The sequence below is a fragment of the Xenopus tropicalis genome, chromosome 6 (assembly GCF_000004195.4).
Source record: "Xenopus tropicalis strain Nigerian chromosome 6, UCB_Xtro_10.0, whole genome shotgun sequence".
Taxonomy (NCBI): Eukaryota; Metazoa; Chordata; class Amphibia; order Anura; family Pipidae; genus Xenopus; species Xenopus tropicalis.
In genome coordinates this window covers 130,702,820-130,729,228 of record NC_030682.2, presented here as the reverse complement: position 1 = coordinate 130,729,228, position 26,409 = coordinate 130,702,820, and the positions used below count along the sequence as shown (strand labels likewise).

Sequence of the window (26,409 nt, the reverse complement as noted above, 5' to 3'; positions counted from 1 at the left end):
AGCAAGGGGTGCTCGGGTAACACATTTAAGATATTAGCAGTATGAAAACTATTTATGGTCATGTTTTTTATATGTTATATGTAATGTATGTGTCCCCTTTAAGAGCCAGTATGTACCCCCTACTAATACAGGCTTCCACCGCTCATACAGTTATCTGTGGCAGGGGGAGGAATACAATTTTTGCAGCTAAATTATTATACAACATTTAGAAAGAAAAATATTTGCAGAATGTAAGGCAGCAAACAGCAATCACATTTATTAATCATACAATCATATAAAAAAAACTGGGTGGCGCAAGGTCTGTTAAGGGAAATAAGGGAAAAAGTGTCTTTTAACTGCAAAAATAGACAGAATTTTTTGCACAATACAATAATACCACATGGAAGACTGTACATACCCTCATCATGTCTACAGTACATCACTGTTAGCTGATCACGTTGGTTCTCCTGCGCATGTAGAAAAAGAAACAGACTATCCAGCCACAGAACACCATTCATAAGAGGAGACGCATTTCATACGCACACTACAGCAACCAAAGGCTAAATACAAGGCACCATAAGATAAAACAGAGCATAAGTCTGGTCCTGGACAAGAATAATCTGACTTCAGATTCAAATCTTATCATTTTCATCTGAATTATTGTAATCAAGTAGGTTTTAATCCGTTATGTGGGTCCAGCTATAAAGTGCTGCACTTCCCAGCATCCTTAGCCAAATAGCATGGGTGGTACTTCTATAGGCAGCAAATCTGGCTTCTGTGCTGTAAAGATAAAAAAGGTTGCTATACAGTACCATACCATACAGTACCAGCATGTGTTACAACAACAGCGTTACATGTGTGTAACTGTATATTCTACGAGTCTGACACAGAATGAGCACAAGGTGGTGGTGAAAATGATTGAGAAAATGATGGAGATATGGGTTAGAAACAATTGGCATGGCAACATCTGAAGCTGTGATTGGATACAGTGAGTAGCACGTGGGATATAATCCCCTAGATTTGTAGGCTGATGGCAACTATGGTGTAGGTTTTGATTGCAATGGATGTTAATGAATGAACCATCAGCCAATAAGACTGCAAGTCTGGTGTCAAAATATACAACCACCCTCCGCCTGAAAAATGATTTATATACCCCTCTTGCTGAGTAATTGCAATGGATGTAACGCACGACAGAGGTTAAAACCATTAACATTCTCTCCTTTAAAAACAAAACAAAACAAAAAAACACAAATTATATAAAGTTGGTTGCCACATAAATACTTCTAAAATATATTTAAAAATATAATCGACAGACTTGTTTTCCTGCATAAGTTGCTGGGGTGGTAAGGGCAGGGGTGGTATGTTTAAGTGCCCTTGAGAAGCTAGTTTGGCATTGCCCAGCACTACCATATCAGTACCTATCCAGTTCTTCCACCATCTCCCAAATCCCCAGAGACCAACAAGCTGAATCAGCGCTCTGCATCAGGTCATTTTTTCACATCTTCTTTCCACTGCAAAAAAATTGGCAAATCCTACGGGTCTGGAAAGATCAGCATAATAAAGGTCCAAGATATAAAATCCATAGAAGGAAATAAAATAAAAAGTAACAAACCAGTCATTTATTTAGTTGCACGTTCCAGGAATCAGGCACTGCCGTCTCTTGCTTAGCAGCAGTTGAATTAGGTGTATTTGGCTGCCATTTTGGTTCAATGATCCATTGCTTTTCCTCTGCCCCATGGTAAGCAGAAAGGGCAATGCACACAGAATAAAATGATCCTGACTCGTTTGTTTGACAGAACCAATGGAGGTTTTCCCTTAGAGAACACCAACACCCTTTTCTAGCAAAGTCATCGACATGTGAGGCTATCTGAGTGCTGTTGCTCTGGGAGGTCATTTGAACAGAAATAAAAGTCTCCGGGTCAGTACTGGAACGATATCAGAGTGTTAATCTTGAATACAGAATAGGACCTGTTCCAGAATACTCTTGTGAAGTAATTGACGTACGGAGAATAGTTCATTTTAATTTCATGGCAAAACCGGCCGTATTTGGAGTAGGCATATACATCGCCATCTTCATTAATCACCTGTGGGAAGTGAAATTCCATTATTGTACTATTTATTCAGATAGAAAGCACACTACCATTTATTTATACTAAGAATAACATTTACAGACAAATTTAATCAGCTTGCGGCTCTGAATGACTGTTTTTTTGTGTGGCTTTTTTTTTTTTCAATCTAACACCCCCTTTTATGGCAGAATTATACACATGTGCAGAAAATCATTACAGTGTACTTTGGGGTTACAAGTGGTGATTTCTAGCTGCTTTGACATTGTTTTTGGGGTGCAGGTGGTGCACTATATTTCCAAAGAAAACAATGGAACCCAGTTTGGTAAACTTCATATCATAACAGAAGGGGTATGTTAGTGGGCAAAGGCTGTATTTTTCCAGAACATACTGACATTGATTAAGGCATAAGACAAAGTATGTCTGGACTGGAATGCAAAACTGGCCCTGGTATTGCCAGTACACAGAGCCCTAAACAGCCCCCCACTGGCCAAATAAATAGTGACTGTCTATGGCACCTTACAGCAGCCCCTCTGGCATTTGCCAGAACCCACAGATTGCCAGTCCAGGCCTGGGTAAAAATGTGATAGAGACCTGCACAGGTCTAAAAAGAGACACCCACAGGCAACCCACATTTTACCCACTTGGTGCTGCACCTGCTTTATCCACATTATGACACACTACCCACTCACTACCATAAAACCAGAAGGGCATCACTATAAACTTAAACATTATCTGATGGTGGGAGCGGTGAAAAGGAATAAAAGAAGCTTATACGTCCAATCACAAACCTGATAACCCGCCTACCTGCATTATTATTTTTATTCCCTACATCTACAAATCCTGCCCACTAATAGCCTATCCAGTGCAGGTCTTCTCATGGGAGAGCTATTGATGATGTGTATGAGAGAATTAGGTTGAGTAATACATATATTTTTGGAGGTAATATAAGAATACCTTTTTTCCCCTACTCACATGATCATTGGCAACATCCAGAAGATCTTTCACTTTGCAGCCCTTCATCACACCAACTTCATTGCAGATGGAATCTTCAATCACCACGTAGCTGGCTTTGTAGGAGGTGAGGATCTTATAGATGTCTTCCGCTGAGCGCATGCTATATATCTGGTAGAGCTACATACCAAATACAAAGTACATTTAAACCTGCACTGGGTTTCTCAACATAACACAACACACATTTATTCAAAGAAAAGGGCTATTTCTAAAGCAAACCCATGTACTCAGCCCATACCATGCCTAAATATTGTACCAATGAAACCAGTTTTCTGTAACAGAGCGCAATAAGTTATCTCCCTCTAGTGTCCAAAATATGGCACAACAAATATCTGTCATGTCCTTTACCTTCTGGTTGACTTGAAATCGGGCAAAAATTTTAATATCTTTTTTCTAAAACACATTAGAAGTGCATTGCACCGTATGCACAGGTTATGAGGGAGAAACATCCTTTATTAGTGGTCAGTTTATGAACTATAAATACAAATGCAATTACTTTTAGTCTTAAAGGTTAGTAGTACCTTCTTGCTCTGTACAACAGAAAGGGCCCTGTGTAATCATTTTCTGTTATTTTGTTAAGATGGAAGGAGAGCTTTACAAATGCCCAGGGGATCATTAACTCAATTAGCCTCACTAATTAAATGAGGATAGTTGTCACACAGCCAACCAGTAATTTAACCAACCTATTGTCCCGCTGACCAAACTGTTGCATATAGTGCAATTCAGTCTTATATAGTGCAATTCAGTCATACATGTAAATGGCCTAAAGGCACCATCTGATTGCAAATGGCTTTGAGTTGAAGTGATGAGGAGCTGAAGATTCCTTCTTTCCTGTATCTAGCAAAGCCCAAAGCCCAATCCATGCACTGACAAAGGCATTGGCATATAGAGCAATCCAATAAGACTGTACCAAAAAAAGCGGACAGAAATGTATTTATTATTACTCCTGTTACATTAGAATCAAGAGCAAACTGGTTCAACATTATGAAAATGTGAATTTGCAGCTTTTTTTCTCCAATCTAGCAAATGAAATAAAAATGTGCTATCGGCTAGATTGCTAGCCTAGTACACCGGATGCTCAGTAGATGGAATTTGATATATAAAGTGTAGAGTGCAGATCATTAATGTGCAACCAAAAGACATTCTGCACCACTGCACATGAGCCAATCAATGTCAAGGTCACATCCCTGAAGGTCAGTGGCACAACAGCCAATGGGGGTCTCCCAACATAACTCACATCGCAATGCAAGTTTTACTCTTCTAACAAGGATACTGATCTCGACTCCAGTTTGTGTAACTGACTCCTCACAGCATTTTCAGGTACCAATATGTAGTACCATAACTGGAGGGACTCGGCTTTCAAAGAGGACTACAGCTACAGTCTACATTATTAAACACTGGGGTATAATCAGCAAACATTGTACTAATGCACAAGTGGCACTTATTGACTAATTGACAGGGCTGAATTATGAATGTAACTAGAAGTGCAAATTTCCACATATTTAAACACAATTTACAGAGGTATTTGTGTAGCACAATCACGAGAAATGCAGTAGTCAATAGGTTATACTTTCTGCAAAATGCAGGAAAATTTTTTTGAAGGGAGCCCACACCACTAACCACTGGCTAACTGGAGTAAGAGCTTAACGTCCTGGACAACAGATCTGATCATGACCTGTACTGGCAGACAAGGTGACTTACGTTTTCATTCCTTCTCATAAGATCTTCATCATTATAAACTGGCAGACTAGTCACCATCCACCCTGTACACAGTCTGATCACACCCATAATTGCTGGACTTCCGGCAAAAACTGCGTTAATAGGAGCCTGAGTTCTGAAAAAAAAAAAAAAAACAGATAAAAGGGAACACCAAACACCTAGAAATATAATTTATTGTTTGATGTAAAAGTCCTGTTTGCAATTGGGGTATGGCTCTTTTGTATGTTGTCTAAACAAATCCTCGGCTCACCATGCCCGAATTCCAGAGAGTGTGGCCAACAAATGCAGCCAGAAATGGTGATGTGAGGTGTATAAACTGCTGTTACTTGAAGAAATCACTAACTAAACATACTTCTTATAATGTGGGTTAGTATATGATAAAAATGGGGCAATCTTGGGAGGAACTCCCTTAATCCTGTATCTCCTAAAAAGGGAATTAGAGAGAAGGCAAGTTTGGTTTCCACTAACCACATATCTCCTTGTATCTGAGGGGCTATTGAAGACTTGAGTTTTCATTGACATGACACTTAATCGATTATTATTAATGGGGTAGAGAAGAATCAGCTCTGCTGTGTGCCGTGGCTAACAAAAATTCAATATTAATGACATTATTCTTTAAAGGGACAATGATCCATAAAATATATTTGTCTTTCTATAAAAAAAACACACTCTTTGTGTGCTGGGCTCAAATAAAGAGGGAACCCTGGGTAATGCATCCATTCTAATTGTTAAAGGGACATTATCATGTGCCTGAAAACAATGAGAAACGTTGATTACAGATAAGTACTGTTGGAAAAAATAATATTAAATATCATTATCACATTACTTATTATATTTATTTATGCCATTTTAATCCTTTGTTTAAGACATGCAAAAAAATTAACATAAAATAGTCTAATTAAAAAGCCATTGGCATTTTTCTTTTGGTATTGCTATTTTTTCAAGCATTTTAGCAAAAGGCTCTAACCCCAGGGTAAGAACCAGGACAGACACACACAGGTTTGCATTGCATTTACAAATAACAAACCAACTGAATATTTTAATTAAATGTATGTATGAAATGCTTTTATAGTGGAAAATTTTATTTTTGGGTTTCCATCCTCTTTTAGGAGTACAGTATTGTAAGCTTATCATCATCTCATATTTCAATGGGACAAATTGTTTTCTGGTATTGTGGGTGGGGCTGGGCTACTGGGCAAAAGATAACTGAACTTTCCTAATGCAAACCAATAAGGGCTCTGGCACACGGGGAGATTAGTCGCCCGTGACAAAACTCCCTGTTTGCGGGTGACTAATCTCCCCCAAACGCCATCCCACCGGCGAAAATGTAAATCGCCGGTGGGATGGCATACGCGGCGGCACGATTTCAGTGAAATCGCACCGCTGCGTATGCCATCCCACCGGCGATTTACATTTTCGCCAGTGGGATGGCATTTGGGGGAGATTAGTCGCCCGAGACACAGGCGATTTGTCGCGGGCGACTAATCTCCCCGTGTGCCAGAGCCCTTATTGGTTTGCATTAGGAAAGTTCAGTTATCTTTTGCCCAGTAGCCCAGCCCCACCCACAATACCAGAAAACAATTTGTCCCATTGAAATATGAGATGATGATAAGCTTACAATACTGTACTCCTAAAAGAGGATGGAAACCCAAAAATAAAATTTTCCACTATAAAAGCATTTCTAAGGTGTTTGAAAGTGCCCAAGAACATTCCAAATAAAGTAAGAAAACATTAACTTTTATATGAGGGAGTGTTTATTAATTAATAAACAAATAAGTTTTCTTTCTCTCTGTCGCTTCCCCTTTGAGCCATAAGTCAATTTTTCCCATTGATTACACTGGGAAAGGACTGGCTTATGGCAGATACAGCATTATTATATTTCAGTGGCTTAATGGATGAGAAGAGGCCAGCAACCATTCCAAGTACTTTCCCAGGAAAATGCAGTGCTGTAAATAATATAAGCCTGAAGCATTCACTATTGTGTTGTGTGTCCCACTTACCTTATCCAGTTCATGAGTTCAACTGTGTCAGACTCATAGTGCTCCTCCAGCTCCTCCAGCTCAGCAAGTATCCTGGGTAAGAACTAGCAAGAGGAAGAAGAATTAAAATAGAAATTACAACATTTTAGAACCCTTCAGGAAAATCTTTTTTCTAACTGCTTAATTGAAACCTCAACTGAAAACCCAATTTTTTTCTACATACTACTTGTAGTATGTCTAGTTGTTGCATAACTACAATCCTCATTATCTCATTATAGGTAGTCACTGCTAAATTACAGTTTTCCCCATCACATTTGAAGGTCTACATTTAGATGTAGCAAGTTCTAAATAGTTCTAGTCTGGGGCCCACCTAGAGATCCTCTGGTAACCTGGAAGCCAGTTTGGAGCCCCCTGTGTCTCTCAACTTTAGTTTGCCATTTGGACTACTTGCCATGCATCCTTTTTTTAAAAAAAAAAAAACTCCTCCTCACTGTTACCCATACATACATGCACCCACAAAAAACACACAGCTGTGGAACATGTCAGTGCTTTATAAATAAATGTTAATGATAAACACTGATGTGTGAAAGCTGCACTCAGATTCAAAATAGGGCCTGGCATTTAAAGTATCATACACAGGCCCAAACAGTCCTCCATTAGCCCACTAATCTGTGACTTGCTGTGGCATCTTACAGAACCCACAGGTTGCCAGTCTGGGCCTGAGCTGCCGTATATGGCTCTGTGGTGTTGATGACTTTCGGAAAATTGGTTAATAAACTAAACCTAAAATTCTCAATAAATAGATATTACTTGAACCTGATTCCTGGGTGTATTTTTCCCTCACCTCTCTCCACAGGCTGAAACCGATAACCATAGGAACTGCAGCACTTAAAACAAAAGCCTGTAAAAGCAAAAGGCTACAAGTTATTTCCCAAAATGAACTAGCAGCAAATTAAATGTATTTAATTACATTTGAATAGAAGAAGCAGTATGACAGTGGTGTGCTTGCCTTACCAACATAACAGGCTGCACAGATTTAAGTCGAATCCACTTGAAAAGTGTTGTCCAAAGTTCAGGTGAGCACAAGCCAAAGGCAGTCAGCATGCAGACATACGGGGTCCACAGATACTTCATTCTTAACACAAAACATCAGTAAATATTAAATAAAGGTGGGTAATGATTAATATCCTTTATGAATGAGCTATACTGCTAATGTATATGCTACCTAAGCAGCATTTTGAGTGTGAAATATTAGATCCAACAAAGGAACCATTTGTTTACTCTCCCCATGCTAGCGTGTGGTTGCTCAGGGTGTTCCAGTATAGGGGTGTTTGTGTATTTGCATATTAGACTGTAAGTTTCACAATTAGCTTTGGCAAAAATGCTCAAATAAAGTTTTCAAATTAGGGGCTTGGATTCTAATTATTTATTTTATTAACTATTTAGTGGAGAGTTTTAATAACAGATGTGATTAACGTGCAATGTACACACTTGGTTTGGCTTACTTTATAACACTGCCAATCCAATGTAACATTGGCCATACACTTTATACATTTATTTTTCTTAGAGCACTAATAAAATATGCCACCAACAGGACTGTGTTTCATTTACACATCATCAAAACAAAAAGATAATAACAAATACTCTGCTACATCAGGGAGTTGAGGCCACATTTCCCAACATCTGCTCAGAGTGTGGTTCTCCCAGCATCAGAGATGCTCGCCCTAAATGCTTTTGTAGTAAATAAGGGCAAGAGAGTAAAAATGATATTTCTTTAAGAGCCAAAAACAAATTGTTTATTGCAAATGAGAAAAAATTTACGTAACTGGCTTACCCTTCAAATACCATGGCGAGAGAGCCCAGCAAAATGGTTTGTACCACATGGTAGATAACTTCTGGCCTTTCCCCTATCCGACCCTCCTCCACTCTGTTATCAGTGCTTACAGGAGCCCCACTGCAAGCAGAGGATTATTAGAAAGAGTCAAGTCATTAGATGTTTCTCTTAAAACTTACATTTTCCCAGTCATAAGAGTCAATGAATTCACAGAATTAAAATGCAAATAAAAACAGAACTTTAGGACAGTGAGTGCTAATGGTCTCATTACAGAAAACGTGAATCATGTAAGCTGTGCATTAAATGGCCCTCCATCCACAAAGTGTAATTTTTTAGCAACTTTCCAATACATTACAATGAATAGTTTTCACCTTATTTACAGGGCCACCAACAAGAGGGTCATGTGCCCTGTGGCAGAGGGTGACCCCAAGAGATGTGAAGGTGCCACAGTGTCTGTGTGGGTAATGACTTAATTGGCTGTGGCTGGCTGGAGCAGAAGCATGGCCATGCATGCACTGGTCATTTTTTGGGGGGCCCATTAAACTTGTCGCCAGAGCCAATGGCCAGGGGGCCAGTGACCTGTGAGCTAATGTTTGGGGCCCTGGTAACTTGTAATGTAATTGCAACTGAAAGCTGTATTTATTTGCCCTTTTCCGTTCCCTGGGTCCAATTCTTATACAGGTATAGGACCCCTTATCCAGAATGCTCGGGAAGAATCAATAAAACATTAATTAAACCCAGTAGGCTTGCTTTGCATCCAATAAGGATTATTTAAATCTTAGTTGGGATCAATTACAAGTTACTGTTTTATTAGTACAGAGAAAAAAGAAATCAGTTTCCAATTTCTGAATTATTTTATTAAAATGGAGTCTATGGGAGACGGGCATTCCGTAATTCGGAGCTTTCTGGATAACGAGTTTCTGGATAAGGGATCCCATACCTGTACAATGTATCCGTTCTCCTCCAAGTTAAGAGGTCACCTAAGGTGAGCGATATTGAAGTAATCGGATCATTTGGGCCGAGAGCCAAACTATCGAATTACAACTACAGGAATAGGATCCATCAGAGGCGTGGACAAAAATCACACCTGCACGACTGACATCCAGCCAATTTTCTGCCAGAAATCTTTTGGGGAGGGCCCATTGTGGGGCTCCATACACCTGACATCTAAGTGTGGAGGGTGCTAGGGTGGAGGGTGCTACTCTTTTTTTGTATAGGGCTCCATATACCGGCAGATAAGCTGCTGAATTGGTCTGAAGGACCTGTATCAGCAGCTTAGATCTGCCCATGTATGGCCAACTTTAGTTAATCAGCTGGATTCTGCCACATTGTTACAGGAGTCAGACAACAGACATACACATTTTATTAGCAATTACATTTACAGAAACTTTAAAACCACTAAATTCACAATTCATGTATTTTGGGTTTTTGGGTGGAGATTACTCACCGAAGTCTCCTAATGATGGCCTGAGTTACAGAACACATACAGATGAACAACACCAGAATATAGAAGGGCAAAAGGGAAGACTGGGTTAGCCTTAAGAGGTAGTCCTGAGATGGAGGTTGGAGGGATTCCTGGCACAGTAGCCAATTCACTGTGAAGTTTCTGAAAAGACAAAACATGGAAGATGGTTCTTAATGTAGTGTGCTCGGCAAACATGCTATGTGAAATTCATAATCACGATAAAAAATATCAGACCAAGAAAAAAATAAAATTGTCTCTTACTTTGACATGTTCAGCCCAAATCTCACTTCAAGGAACCGCAGAAGGTGCTTGTTATCGTTCGGGGGAACCACTGTCTGGATAAATAAAAAAAACACTAAATAAATTATTTTTCTCTTATATTTATTTAAACACATATATATTGGATCACCGACACTATTACCTTTTATATATAAATCTTCTGCAACCATACCCCCTGACATATCTGTTGATTTACTCACCCTTATCAAAAAGTGCAGGGACACTGCTATGGTAAATGCCAAATAAAAATACATGATCTTCATCACCTTTGCCCTAAATGTGCCCTTTTTCATACTGATCTGAGGAAGACAAAGAAAAATTAAATTACAAACATATTAATACATACATACATATAATACATTGCAACAGCTCCACAGATGGTAAAGTCAAAATAAATGCCTTTTTGGGCTAGACCTGGGTCTCTGGCTACTTATTTTTGTAATAATTTCGCTAGTAAATTTACAAAAACAGATTTATATAAATTAAAGGACATGGAAAATCAATTATATATTGTATGTCCACCTTGCAGACCACACCACCCACACTGTGCAATATTTCCACATTTGCACATATTTGCTAATAAAAGAAAAGTACTGCAAAGTCCCACCAATCTGGTTGGGAACCAACTGCACATGTTCCTGGTCTGTAATCTACACAGGGGAAAGAATATCAAGTAGCCTAACATGGTGGCCTCCAACCCCACTGTGCTATTCTGCTTTATTTGAAGGTATGTGCAAATAGGGAAGAATTGCACAATGCAGATAATGTGGTGAAGGAGCAGCCATAGAAAATGTGCACATGGTACAAGGAAAGTAAAGGGACTTCAAGTCCCAGAAACCATCATTTCAAAATGGAACAAGGTAAGCAAGAAGTTGAATTATTCTGCCAGCCTAGGAAAGGGGAAGGGGTGGGAAATGATCTCTGCAAATCAGGGTAGGTGTCTGTGTAAAAAAAATAATTTTCATTTATTCAAGATCAGAGTTTTTATGCACCCTTTTTACAAAACCACAACTGAATGAGCATATGTTAAAAAGGGAATTTATTTTTTATTTAATCACCTATGTTCAAGTGTGCTTTTTAATATGTGCCCACAGCAAAATCAAATATATTCATTACATATGTCCTAAGATGGTAGTTTGTGTTTATGGGATGCAAGTATGAGTAAATATAAAGTATTGCCGCTTATCATTACCTGGAGACTTTTAGCTATCATGGAGCCTATTACAAGGCTGAGTAATGGAGAGGTTAATATTGCATAATTTTCAAACTGGAACAGGTATGCCACGAGCACAGAGAATATATACATCTTGTGCACTTCATGCACCTAGAACAAAAGAAAGTCGCACAGTTATTTCCTTTTGGCTGCATCATTGTGAAGAATGTTCCATCCTTTTCCCTTTTTACCTTGTATGACTTGCAATTTGCAACCACATTGGTTTGGCCACAGCCTGGCTCATCTATGACTAGCAGTTTTAGTTATGCATAAAAATATTAAATAAATACAAACATTTAATATGACTGTATAATACAAAGCCCTAAGCTGTTGTGGCTGCAGATACTGTAAGATGCAACTCCTTATATGCTGCAGCTGTGGCATTGAGCACTAATAAGAAGAACAATTTGTATAATGTTGCTGATACCAATCAAAAGCTTTGCGTAAAAAGAAACAGTGACTTACTTTTTCCTTCGGTACCAGAGACAGACCATCTAGAAGGCAGAGGGCCAATGCCTGCAGGAAAAGCAGGTAATGGCTGTATTCCCACATCATTATGAAGGAATAAGTGGAAGCACTCATGAACAAATAGCAGAGTCTCTATAAGAAAAACATAAAACAACATAGTTTGGCTATTTTTGTTTTTATAAGATAAGCACCTCCTCAATACCATCCTCCAATAATACTCTGGTATAGGGTAATATTGTAATAATATTCTCAGCAGGATCATACAGAAAAGATCAGAGTATCTCACAGAAATCATTACAACATTGTGCATATACTGAGAGTAAATATACGTCACCTGGAAATTGATTTACCTCTCCCGATGAACTGATGTTATTTTTTAAGAACCCAGTAAGAGCAGCGACTTGACATGCAAAATATGGCAAAGCCCAGTTTTCTCGGAGGGGAATGGAGTGTTCAATTCTGGTGGTATCTGTCCTAAAAAAAGAAATCCAGGGAAAAACCATGCAGATAAAATAAATATTTCAAGAAATTCCTTCCTGTTTACTAAACTAACTTCTTATTTTCAACCCAGCCCTGGGTCCCCCAATCAGCTCTTCTAAGAACTTTGTCTGCTAAAGGCAATGTCTCGGAAAAAGTTGCTCCAAACAAAATTGCATTCTCCTATGAAAAATCTTCATGCTGTCAGCTGTGCTTACATTTTAGAGTTGTCAAATGCACATGGTAATATCTCTGTACTACCGGTATTACAGTTCAGACACTTTGAGAATGCTTTTGCATCTCTAATTACCCTGGCACAGGGGATAGCAGGGCAGCAGCTTAATAAAAATGCTTAGGGCAGAATGGATTGTGGTCCACAGTGTCCTGAATTTGTAATTCTGAGTATTAGCTGGTATGATAAAGGAAATATGAAAGGCTTTGTTATAATTATGGTACATTTTCCGTTTAATCTTTGACTTCTATTCTGTATGCATAGTAGCGGTCTGCGTAAAAGCTTTACTATGATTTGGTCCTTAACTGCATATTTTAGCAAAAACACTGAACCATGTTTATATGGAGGTGTTAATTTATTTATTACATAAGTGCTAAACATTTCCTGTGACAGGTCAAGCTTAGTTAAAATAATTTACAACTTGTCAATATGATACAAACAGATAAATGTGAAATTCAAGAAAATGAATAAGTTCATTAACATTCCTGTTTTCTTTTAGAGGGAGAAGGGCAGCTCATACCTGTTAATGATGAACCAGGCTACAGTTAGCATGCCTGCCAGCCATGTTCCGCTCATAATCCAACTGGTCACGAACAATGCGCTCACATAAATTCCTTGCAAGCCAAACAGGATCCCGATGTAGAAGTACACTGGCTCAACAACACCCTGTGTGTAAAAGAGAACTGTCATAATCCTAAGTGTCCTGGAAAAACAGTGATGATTTAGTAATAGTAAAAGCCACAGATACATTTATAGTGATAAATAGCTGGTTTAGTAACTTCTCAAGGAATACTTGAACACAGCACACATTGAACACACAGCCACCATGCTTATATGTGTACTGTTTCATACCAATACAGCTCTGAGTATTTTGATGACAGGGGGTGGCACTTACCTGGCTGCCAGACATCTGGTACAGGGCACTGGCTATCAGCTCTGGATACAGAGTCATCTGCTGTACAGCATTTATGGTCTTCAGAGGTACAGTCCGGTTGTTGTAGGCCAGCTCAATCACACCTAAAGATATGACAACACAATAAGACTGGCCAAAGAATATACCAATACTAGCAATACTGTAGTCACTGCACTTTTTAAAAGAACAGTAAAACAAAAATAAAAGAGTTTTAATGTATTTAAGATATAATATACTGTTGCCCTGAAATGCTAAAATATAAAATATATAAAATAAGCTGCTGTGTAGCTATAAGGGCAGCCGTTCAAGCTGCGAAAGAAAGAGAGAAAAGGCAGATAACAGAAAAGTTATGTAGAATCCCATGGTATTCTACAGAGCTTATCTGCTATGTAACCTGTGCTTTTTATCCTTTTCCCAGCTTAAATGGCTGCCCCTACGGCTACACAGTATTTTTTTTTTTTTCTATAAACTATAGCAGTATTTCTAAAGCAAACACAAAACCTTTACCAGTGCAGGTAGTAATTTTATTTTTGGTGTTGTTTCTTTTAGGATTCATCATAAACAAAATTATATATTGTCCACAGCGTGCAGATCTACAGCTTACATTCAAAAAAAACACAGAAAGGTGAGATAGTTTGTAGGACAAAGTCCTTTGTGTTGGCTGAGATGGGCAACAGATCCAATAGATCTATGGGGACGCTAATGTTCTGGTGTTTATCTCAGACTGGCAACAAGTACAATATGCAGCTGTTACTGTCCTATGGAACATGGAAGATTTTGCACTTTGCAGTGGCTAAGAGGTAAATTTGGCGGTACATAGGTAGGAAGAATTTTAACTGTATAACCTCCATTAATGGGACATATCTCCTGCCCTCCTATATTAGCCTCTCTCTTTAGTATTACTCGTACCCCTGGGATGGTGTGGCATAGTGCCAGCTACTACCTAGCTCCCCATTTAGGCAATGCGTCATTCTGCTTTATGAACTTAATATGGTACAAATGTGAACTTAATATGATACAAAATTATTTATCATGCTGTCTAATGCACTGCAACTATTAGCATTTTATTGCTGGGTAAGAGGCCTAATGTTGGTAACCACATGGATATCTGCAGGAACATGAGATGGCACTCTGCTTGGCTTAATACTCATTGTCGTTTCAAATAATGATCTCAGCCTTCTGGTATCTTTCTGTAAATCAGGCTCAGCTCATCAAGTGGCCTGTGCAAACAACTAGTACGTTAGTTAGAGAAATTCAAGCACCTGGCCAATGCAAGAAGGCTTGGACCCCAACAGGGAAGGGAGTTAAATCACTAAGGGATGTCCAACCTGCAGAGCCCTGCAACTGTGGGATACTGGCCCTCCAGGTGCTGCAAGTACAATAACATAATGGACACTCCTGTTATATATTCTAAATCATATATCAATAATTAAACAATATAATATGCTCATTGTACTTGTAAAGGAGTGGTTCAGCCTTAAGTTAACTTTTAGTATGTTATAGAATGGGCAATTCTAAACAACTTTTCAATTGGTCTTCATTGGATATTTGTTATTGAAATAATTGCTTCTTCTTCCAACTCTGCAATTTTTAAATGGGGGTCACTGACCCCAGCAGAGAACAGTTTTATTGTTATTGTTACCTTTTGTAACTTTCTTTTCTATTCAGGTCCTCTCCTATTCATATACCAGTCTCTCATCCAAACCTCTCTGGTTGCTAAGGTAACCTGAGCCCTAGCAACCAAATAGCCGCTGAAACCCCAAACTGGAGAGCAGCTGAACTGAAAATAACTAAAAAACTACAAATAATAAAAAATTAAGACCAATTGCAAATTGTCTCAGAATATCACTCTCTAGATCATACCAAAAGCTAACTCAAAGGTGAACAACCCCGTTATCTGCAACCTTTTCCCAAGGGGCACCTACTACCTGCTATGAGCAGTAGTTCACATGGAAATCAAACCCAGGCATCTGATTTGGTGTTGAACTTGCTGTCCTGGACAATGCACGTGCAGTGGATACTAAGGTGCCTCCTCTTGTACTACACATGCTAGCAGTTTAAGGATTTCACAGGGTGTGCCCCCTATATTACAAAATGTCCTTGTCCTTTTAGTTGCATCCTTTAAGAGGAAATTGTACATATTAATAGAGAAACCAGTTCAGTTCCTAGTTAGGTCCCAGCGTGGGCTATTTATAACAGGCAGGAAGCCACAGCTGTATGTCACCGCAGCTCCTAAACGGAATTGAAACATGGTGAAGAAGGATGATCTTATGTGTTTCATGCTGAATTAACTGTCCAGCCATGGCAGACAGTTTTTACAATATACAGGCTTTCAATTAAGGTTCAAACACAGAACTTTTTTTCTACAAATCCTTCTTTCCCCTACACCATTGACGGTTTCAGAAAACACTTCAGCACTGCTTTAGTTCTGATTGTCTCAATTTTTTTGGCAGGTGTTTGAAAGGCGCAACTGCAGTGATATGAAATAGCATTTCCCCTGACTGCCAACTCCAAAGGTCACATATTCTTATACTCTCATAGCGCCCCAGTGTTAATTACACATTTCATCTGTGCTAACTGTCCTGCCTTTTTGATTCCTTCCTCTTTCTATTGGCACACATTTAGTATAACTACTACAATTCTGAAATACAAATTATTATTATTATTTTTTGACAGAACAGGACAGGAACATACAGGATTGCCAGCATATCAGGCACTGCATTAATAGTTGTTTATAGGCAATTTAATGTAATGTGGCTTGGTGCCAGGTAAATAAGGAAATCAACCCTACTCATTTCTCTGCACACAAAAGAGCGGATTTTGGTGCAAAAATTCACACTCACATTTAAGTGCTGAAATCTTCTCTCACCAAGAAGATACAGTGTCTTTTGGTGCAGACACAGGAGCTTGCATAGGCTAGCAAATCAGCTGATTTTCAGATTGCGTTTATCTACAGACAGAGAATCAGCCGTATGGTCTTATGATAGCCACTCTGCCTACCAGTATATAAGCAGCTACAGCAGCCACTACTAATACTTATGTAGGATTATATGTACAACCCGGATTCCAAAAAAGTTGGGACACTAAACAAATTGTGAACAAAAACTGAACGCAATGATGTGGAGGTGCCAACTTCTAATATTTTATTCAGAATAGAACAAAAGTTTAAACTGAGAAAATGTACCATTTTAAGGGAAAAATATGTTGATTCAAATTTCATGGTGTCAACAAATCCCCAAAAAGTTGGGACAAGGCCATTTTCACCACTGTGTGGCATCTCCCCTTCTTCTTACAACACTCAACAGACATCTGGGGACCGAGGAGACCAGTTTCTCAAGTTTAGGAATAGGAATGCTCTCCCATTCTTGTCTAATACAGGCCTCTAACTGTTCTTTGTCGCACCTTCCTCTTTATGATGCGCCAAATGTTCTCTATTGGTGAAAGATCTGGACTGCAGACTGGCCATTTCAGTACCCGGATCCTTCTCCTACGCAGCCATGATGTTGTGATTGATGCAGAATGTGGTCTGGCATTATCTTGTTGAAAAATGCAGGGTCTTCCCTGAAAGAGATGACATCTGGATGGGAGCATATGTTGTTCTAGAACCTGAATATATTTTTCTGCATTGATGCTGCCTTTCCAGACATGCAAGCTGCCCATGCCACACGCACTCATGCAACCCCATACCATCAGAGATGCAGGCTTCTGAACTGAGCGTTGATAACAACTTGGGTTGTCCTTGTCCTCTTTGGTCCGGATGACATGGCGTCCCAGATTTCCAAAAAGAACTTCGAATCGTGACTCGTCTGACCACAGAACAGTCTTCCATTTTGCCACACTCCATTTTAAATTATCCCTGGCCCAGTGAAAACGCCTGAGCTTGTGGATCTTGCTTAGAAATGGCTTCTTCTTTGCACTGTAGAGTTTCAGCTGGCAACGGCGGATGGCACGGTGGATTGTGTTCACTGACAATGGTTTCTGGAAGTATTCCTGAGCCCATTCTGTGATTTCCTTTACAGTAGCATTCCTGTTTGTGGTGCAGTGTCGTTTAAGGGCCCGGAGATCACGGGCATCCAGTATGGTTTTACGGCCTTTACCCTTACGCACAGAGATTGTTCCAGATTCTCTGAATCTTCGGATGATCTTATGCACAGTTGATGATGATAGATGCAAAATCTTTGCAATTTTTCACTGGGTAACACCTTTCTCATATTGCTCCACTATCTTTCTGTGCAACATTGTGGGAATTGGTGATCCTCTACCCATCTTGGCTTCTGAGAGACACTGCCACTCTGAGAAGCTCTTTTTATACCCAATCATGTTGCCAATTAACCTAATTAGTGTTATTTGGTCTTCCAGCTCTTCGTTATGCTCAAATTAACTTTTTCCAGCCTCTTATTGCTACTTGTCCCAACACCAAGAAATTCTGAATCAACATATTTTTCCCTTAAAATGGTACATTTTCTCAGTTTAAACTTTTGTTCCGTAATTTATGTTCTATTCTGAATAAAATATTAGAAGTTGGCACCTCCACATCATTGCGTTCAGTTTTTATTCACAATTTGTTTAGTGTCCCAACTTTTTTGGAATCCGGGTTGTATAAATCATTGTCTGCCATTGCTCTCTTGTGCCCCAATGGAAAAGCAGGGCAGTGGCCACATCTAGTATATATGTACACCAATGAATATTTCTTCCATCTGAATTTTTTTAAATATATTATAACTGCAATGACTTTTCAATGAGGCATCTCCTAGACCATGAAGACCATTGCTATAATCAGCTGAAACATGCTACAATATATACACCTTGAAAAACACATCCTATTCTTAAAAAGAAAACCATAATAAGAAACCCATTTAAAAATAAAACACAGACAGTCAATTGGGGAAACATTCAATTTTGTTTTTGAATGTTTGCAAAAGCAGCAGATAAAATTAAGGATGTAGGTGAGGGTAAAATTTTATGTGTAAAACACTATCACTTTGTACCTCTTTCAAATGAAGGCGCCCTCAGCATGTCTTTGTAGAAGGAATAATACACAGCACCAGAACCCTGAAACGTAATTTCTCGTTCAATATCCTGAAAAGCAAAAGACAAAAATCATGCTTTGTGGGTATGAAATGTGATTCAAAACCCTGAGCGTGCTTGGCTATCCTGCAACTGTCCTAAGATTCAGGGCTTTGCTTTATACCCTAAGGGCAGCAAATTAAATTAAAGGAAAAGTAACACAAAAAAATTTTAAGTAAAAAATCTATTCTACCCTGCCCCAATAATTGCCCTATCCTGCAAACCATTTATTATTTTGAATGCTTTAGTACAAAATACCTGTTAAAAGTTGGCTTCCAGTCATTTGAAGAAAGGCGATACAGCGATGCAGGTAAAGTATAAGGGGAAACGTCCACTATGCAGCGATCGACTGATCGAGCCTAGTCTTCCTTCTGTTTAGGAAGAGGTCAGGCTAGGCTCGATCAATCGATCGCCGCATAGTGGACTAGTCAATCACATCACATTTCTGGTTACTATAGAGTATTGGAACTAGAGCTAATTTTGTTGCCTGTGACTAGGTGAAAAACACTGCATTTCGTAATGGAGGTAGCTACATCAAACAGGTCCACAGTGGGCTCTGACAGACAGGTATTTCCCCTGGTGCCAGCCATGTCAAATTTTTGGGTGACAGACAAGGTGACAAGAGGGCAGAGAATTAACAAGGACTAAGCATAATGGTGGTCATTGTACAAAGGCATTATGCTAGTGTTCAGTTCACCCACCATTGCTAACAGCCAATCAGTGTGGTTGGCACTGGGTGAAATCCCCATGTAGCAGAGCATAAAGTTTTCTCTAGATGTAGTAAAGACTAGACACTAGAACCAGAAAATCAGATTTTTGCTTTCAAAGATGTGACGAGTAAATGATAACTGCTAATTGGTTGCCATGGGTTGCCATATATTTGGTGCAAACTTTGGGACTTTCATTACTTTGCCCCTTAACTAGTGCAAATCACATTTGTTTTACAACTTCTTCTCCTCGGAAGTTATCATTCTCACTTCCACCTCAACAGTGACAAATACCTTGATCCAGCTCGCTGTGAATGAAGAACTATTAGCTGTCTTTAACTGATTCAAAACATGCATGCTTGTAGCAATAATAGTCCCCTTTCACTTACCCTCCTATTGGAAAACCAGAACTTGCGCTCATGATAGGTGGAAAGATAAATCGCGTACATCATGCCACTTATGACTGCCCCCATACATCCAACGAAAAGTTTTATAAACCTCTTCAGAATAATATCTGGGGGGGAAGGAAACAGTGTTGAAATCACCTCATGTGGAAATGAGTAAATAACTGACCAAGAGAGAAATACACTGCATATACTGATAAAATAAAGATATACAGACATTTGAATCAAACAGAAAATGAAGTGACATTTTTATCAATCAAATTATTCAAGCCATGAAGAATCCCTGTCTATTGCTCACCAGTGACCAGAAAGTGGATCAGAACTTCTACCTTTAACACTTTTAAAGAGGAAGCAATCCTCAAGTACTTGAAGCACAAATGGATGTGAGCCACCAAGGGATGGGGTATGGGCTATGGCTCATGGTGTCTCCCATTAGTGATGTGCAGGTCAGAAATAACCTAACCTGCACCAAACCCTAAACTGCGAAAACTTAACCCACAAATGTTGCACCAAACCCGTACCCGCGTCTTTCCGCTCTGCACACTACGTCTACATGTGCCTTAGTTTCCAAAACAAGGACAGTCAAAATACCTTATATATCATAGCTCTTAAGAGTGGCTTCTGAATGAACAGACCACTTTGATCCCTCTATAGACCTCCAAGTATGGCTCCTGAGATGGGCTGAGATTACAGTTAATTGGTTCTTATCTGGACATTTACCTTGTCGGTTCAAACAAGCAGAAAAAGCAAATATGGCAAATACCAATAAATATGCATAGTAGGAATTCAAGCTATGCTATAGAAAAAATTTACTGCAGTGTTAACCTTAACTATGAACAGGGTCTGAACTCCTTTTAAAAAACTTATACTAAACTCAGAGTATTAAAGCATTTCAAAACAAGAAAGTCTCTATAACTTAAATCAGGGATCCTCAAACTTTTTTAAGCAGGGGGCCAGTTCATTATCCATCAGACTGCTGGGGGGTGGAATAAAGTCCACCCACCGTGTCCTCATACTATGGCTTGCTCCCCGCTGCTTCCTCCTGTTCCCCCCCTGCGTCCTTGCATCAGATCATAGTGGGGGTCCGGGTAAAGTACCTTGGGGAGCTGTATCTGGCCCACGGGCTGTAGTTTGAGGATGCCTGTCATAAATGCTATGTACACTTGAGCTATTTTTCTAATTGCCTGATTTCAGATTTATAGGCCATTCCCAATAAAAGCAAAGTGCTCTGTCAGGAGACTAACTGTGGATCCTATCAGACCTTACACTCCCAGGATTTTTTTTTTGTAAAAAAGAAGATTATATGAAATGAATGTGCTTGACAATTCCCTTCCTCTGTGGGCTGAGCTACAGCGAATTGTGGTGCACAAAGAATGGTCTGTGCAGTTCCTGCACACTGGGCTGAGCAATGAAATACACCTGCTCTGTGAGAAGGTTCCCACCGCCTTGTGTAATGTGAGAGGCCAAGGTAACCTGCAGCATTAGGTTACAGACAGTTAGCCACAGAGGTTGCATGAGATGGAATGTACGCAACGCTACACTGACTCCACTATTAATGGCAGCGTTATTATTTATATAAGATGGCAGATAGCCTGTCTTCATCTAAACTTCAATTCCCATTATCCTCCAAACCTACACTGTATGTGTAGGCAGTTTATATTTGCTCATATTCTCAGCAGGCATAGTATGTATAAGCGTCTGTTTTACTGCTCAGTTGCACCATATAGAGCAGTGATCCCCAACCAGTGGTTTGTGAGCAACATGTTGCTCCCAGTGGCCTCAACGCAGGTGCTTATTTATGAATTCTTGGCTTGGAGGCAAGTTTTGGTTGCATAAAAATCAGTTGTATTGCCATCAGAGCCTTCTGTATGCTGCCAGTCCACATAGGGGCTACCGAAAAGCCAACCACAACCCTTATTTGGTACCCTCATGAACATTTTTCATGCTTATGTTGCTCCCCAACTCTTTTTACATTTGAGTGTGGCTCATAGGTAAAAAAGGTTGGGGACCCCTGATATAGAGAAACGAAAACAAATCAATACTTACTGGTACCTGTAATATCATGACCAGTAACACCAAGAAATGTAAATATTTCAAATGCATTTACACAAAATGTTGCAGGAGAAGAAAGATACAAACCATGGGCCCCTGTATAGGACCACAACCCACAATTGCAGAAATCACCCTTCTGAAAAACAGCCCTGCTGTGTTTAACAGCAGGATTGGCAGGTGCTGTGGCACTGAAAGTCAAGAGGACAAACATGGTGACCACCAGCACAGCTCTGATTTAGGGCTAGGGCTAATGCCCAACGGAGCGAGTTAGTCCTCCACGACAGATCTCTGCTATCGTGGGTGAATGACCCCTCCAAAATGCCTTTCCACCAGCAACAATAAGAGTCACCGGTGGAAAGGTCTATGCATCACTTCGGCTTTCCAAAGCCACGCAAATTTGCCTGGGGATGGAAAGGCATTTTTGAGCAGTTAGTTGCCCACGATAGCAGAGATCTGTCGCAGGCGACTAACTCACTCCATGGGGCATCAAACTAAGGGCTCTGGCACATGAGGAGATTAGTTGCCCACGACAAAACTCCCTGTTCGCGGGCGACTAATCTCCCCGGATTGCCATCCCACCGGCGAAAATGCCGGCGGCGCGTTTTCAGTGAAATTGAGCAAGTTGCTTCGAGAGGCGCTGCCGTGTATGCCATCCCACCGGAGATTAGTCGCCCGAGACACGGGAGATTTGTTGCAGGCAACTAATCTCCCTGTGTGCCAGAGCCCTAAGACAGAAGGAGCTACTTAATAGCAGCTACTTGTCAAGGCTTCAAAATACCAGAAAATACCCTGCCATAGACAATACTAAGAACTGCCTTTACAGTAAATTATCAGCATTATCTGCAAATTAATTTAATGTGGTGCCACTAGAAACAAAAAAAAACAATGGCTTAGGCATGCAGGTGAATGGGGCAAGGATCTGTCACATTGCATGAAAGGAAAACAAAAACTGAGCAATATAATCCAATGGCAGACAAATGGGAGAAGCCACATAAGGGTTAAAAAATACCAAATTGTCATTATCATAAAATGAACAACAATCTAACCCTAACACACTTACATTTTTGTAGCCTCTCTTTTTTCTTATTATCTTTGTTTTTTTCATTGGTTGTCGGTTCCTCTTTTTCAGAGGGATTGCCTTGTTTTCTTTGCCTCAGTTCGTTCACTTGGGAACCTGAAATCAAATTTGAAATATTGAATTATCCATTGTGCTGAAATCCATGTTTATGTGCAAATACTAGAATACCTCTATCTACATGGTACTAAAAGTTATATTTAAGGCTTATATTAAGCCTTGCCTGTCCCCCAAAATCTTTTGTGAAGGCTTTGGTTTATCCACTATATATAGATTGAATGCATCCCTGTTTCCTTCCTGTCTAATGTATAAAAATAATATGGGTAGCGGATACAAGTGAATTCAATGTTTCAGTGAAAGATCTGATGGGCGATGGACACATATTTTTGTATATGGCCCTGAATCTCAAAGCAAGGTAAAGAAGGCAAGAAAGAATTTACTACTTACCCTCCATCTCCATTCTGGCAGCTTTAGTGTGAGCTAACAGTGCTGTGCTCTGTCCTCTGGTTGGTACTTATGGCTGACTGGCAGTTAGCAGTATGATGGGGGCACCATACTATACTGAATGGAACATTCTGGAAATAAGCCCAACCTGCGGTTTATTATTTTGTGGAAGAATCCTGCAGGGAATTCTAAGGCTGTTTCACCAGGCAGACCTGTAGGAATGACAAAAACATCCTGTGTGACATTAATTTATAGAAAAACGTTATACATGGACTCTTTAAACTAATCCTAAACTAAGCTATAATGTTTTTAAAATTTGATTTGTTTGCTCAGACTGGAAAATATAGTGAATGGATAACTGAGGAATTGGCTGACCTGCAAAGAATTGAAAAGGAATGCTGGGAAATGTAGTTCAAAAACCACAATTTTTACATCCCCGATTTGCATTTTGTTCTTTTGCTGGTGGCCTTGCCTACATTTTGAGATGCCAAACCAATTGGGCAATGTGCCATTCTGCTAGATACTGTGAATATTGAAAAGGGCTGACTGATCAGATCATTACACAGAAAGGCTGGCATATCCTCTTCATACAAAATATTGCACTGGCAAAGAGCAGTATACGTACCACATGCACAATGCCCCTGCACAGAACATGGGCAGGCAAACAAAAAAAGGGCATTTTTTAAATGTAAACTCAGTTACCCTTTAGTTGGGTTTATTTATCCCTTTAATAGACTGTAGTTTCTCATGTGCTTCTCACAGAACTCTACAGCAAAGCAGAGCAGCTTATATATAAACTATAACAGCATTAAAATACCAGTTTATACAAATACAAACAAGCCAAGCTGTTCCACAGCCGTGTGAGCAGAGACTCGCCCAGCACCTGATTAGCACTCGCCCAGCACCTGATCTGGGAACTGGCACTTATACTGTAATGTCACCCACTGTGACCTACAGCACCTACATTTGCCCATTTGTGTCTGTTAGTTACCCCTCCCATATAGATTGTAAGCTCTACGGGGCAGGGACCCCCTTCATCTTGTGTTTCTGACTCTTATTGCAACTACACCTTGTATTTATTTATTTATTGTTGTACTTTGTATTTATCCATTATCTTTAACCCCCTGCCTGTATTAATGAATTCTACTGTACAGCGCTGCGTACATAAGTAGCGCTTTATAAATAAAGATATACATACATACATACTAGCCACTAAGCTTCTATAGGTATAGGGCAACACCATGCAGTTTGCAGATATCAGTAAAAAATAGGTAAAAATAAGAGTGAAGCCCCTAATGGAGTTTGTGGTGCAGTTTCAGTTAAAGCAAACCCAGGAAGTAAGGGTTAAGGCAACCAGCAGGCCAGTGCAAACACAGATCCCAAAACTTATTTCCCTATAGATCCTCCCTGTTTTACCTGCTGCCGGTCCTGTGGAGTTCAATGCTGGGCAATGGTAGGAAGCAGAGCCAAATTCACAAGCAGGAAGTGCTGCTGCAGGGCATCTCAATCAAATACCGATACAGCGAGTCAGATGTTACACTTTTCTGAGCAGTCAGTGTATGCAGCACTAAGCACAGGAATGCTAATGCCATTATAGGAATATCTGCCTTTTGCTTTATACTAGAGAGCGACGAATGGCCCTTTATAAAGCACAAGTATATTCCCAATCACTGCACCAGTGACATTTCCAACCCATGTCGCCCTATTCATGGATGGGCAGCCTTAGTTGCTTATAGCAAAGCACACTGTAGCAGCGGATAAAGGCTGTTGCTGATCGAGAATTATATACTATTAATTGCCTCCAAGATGAAATATATAGGAATTCAAGTATGTCCAACTATCAGCTCTTGTTGAACTGCAATTCTCAAACTTTTTTAATAGCCTTCCGCTACCTGTGGCATGCAGAATGTTTTTTTAGCTAGAAAACTAGTTACCCCAAACGCCCCCACATGTTTCCTCCTAAGGGGCCACTATAATACCGAGGGTATTGGGTTATAGTTCTCTCTACCCTTTTATTGGCCCTGAAGGTGCTACCTATCATTTTCTATACACACAAACCTAAAGCGCTAAATCTCCCCCAAACTCAAGGTGTGCAAAGTGGAACATTCCACTCGTGATGCTTTAAGCCCCCCCTCCCGTTAGTCAATGGTATCTCCCCCCCCCTCACGTTAGTCAATGGTATCTCACTTACTGTACAGCGGAATAAGAGCAGCCGCTTCCCTGAGCAAGAAAGGATCCCGCAGCCCAGAGTAATCAATCACCCACCTCACACTGTTCTCCTGACTGGGAGCTCTCAGGTTACACAAGTGGGAGTTTAACAATAGTCATGGTTATTGGTTTTACCAGCACGTACCTAGGGCAACAGTGACTCTTCTGCTCAAGGACAAATCAATGAATCAAACGTGGGATTTATTGTTGTAAAATGACACAGCCCACAGGGTAACTAAGGATATATACCACATGGTCTCTATTGATATATACCACAAAGTACTGGGGTTACAGAGTTGTGCAAAGGGGGTCAACCATTAGCTTCTCCATAATAACTAGGGTTGAACTTATTTTGATAAAATCTTTCCTCCAAAATTTCAGTGAAGGGGCTAATTTTGTTATGTAGTTCTCTTGTCTTGGAATTACAACTGCTGTGTGGTTGGTAGGGGTTAATTTTCCTAGCAACCAGGGGAGAGTCTTCAGATCAAAAAGGAAGATAAACAGGAAAGTCCCTGAAAAAAATGAAGCATTAAAAATGAGAATAGAAGCTAAATGTTGCCAGTAGGAACCATAAGGGAAAGGGCACAGGAAGCATTTGCTCCACTTCTCCCCACCTGCGTGTGCCCTTGCTCAAAAAAACTGGGCTCGGCACATAAAAACAACTGGGCTTATAGAAACAAAAACACCCAGGGAGCGGCTCCCAGCTTAGCTTTGCAGGTAAAATGGCTGCCGGCTTTAGTAAGGAAGATGTGGGCAGAATACCTACCATTTGGCTACAAAGATTTCTACACAGCCCTGAGAGACAAGAGACTTG

At 39.9% G+C, this 26,409-nt stretch overlaps 1 protein-coding gene across 2 annotated transcripts; it reads right to left on the bottom strand.

The window, feature by feature from the left end:
* Positions 1 to 231: 231 nt before the first annotated feature.
* Positions 232 to 26,025, bottom strand: dpy19l4 (dpy-19-like 4). Of its 2 annotated transcripts, none has more exons than XM_004915115.4 (20): positions 25,579 to 26,025; positions 23,391 to 23,599; positions 22,929 to 23,042; positions 19,802 to 19,926; positions 18,627 to 18,717; positions 13,621 to 13,742; positions 13,246 to 13,391; positions 12,367 to 12,490; positions 12,014 to 12,148; positions 11,528 to 11,659; positions 10,536 to 10,634; positions 10,318 to 10,391; positions 10,039 to 10,197; positions 8,592 to 8,711; positions 7,772 to 7,892; positions 7,602 to 7,658; positions 6,779 to 6,861; positions 4,761 to 4,893; positions 3,021 to 3,179; positions 232 to 2,063 (listed from the first exon to the last, which is right to left on the bottom strand). In XM_004915115.4, exons 2-20 carry the CDS (start codon positions 23,401 to 23,403, stop codon positions 1,899 to 1,901), a joined length of 2,172 nt encoding a protein of 723 aa, XP_004915172.2. In that variant the 5' UTR covers positions 23,404 to 23,599; positions 25,579 to 26,025; the 3' UTR covers positions 232 to 1,898. The 2 variants fall into 2 exon arrangements, with proteins under 2 accessions (XP_004915172.2, XP_004915171.2); XM_004915114.4 differs by lacking the exon at positions 25,579 to 26,025 and adding an exon at positions 24,804 to 25,475.
* Positions 26,026 to 26,409: the final 384 nt, after the last annotated feature.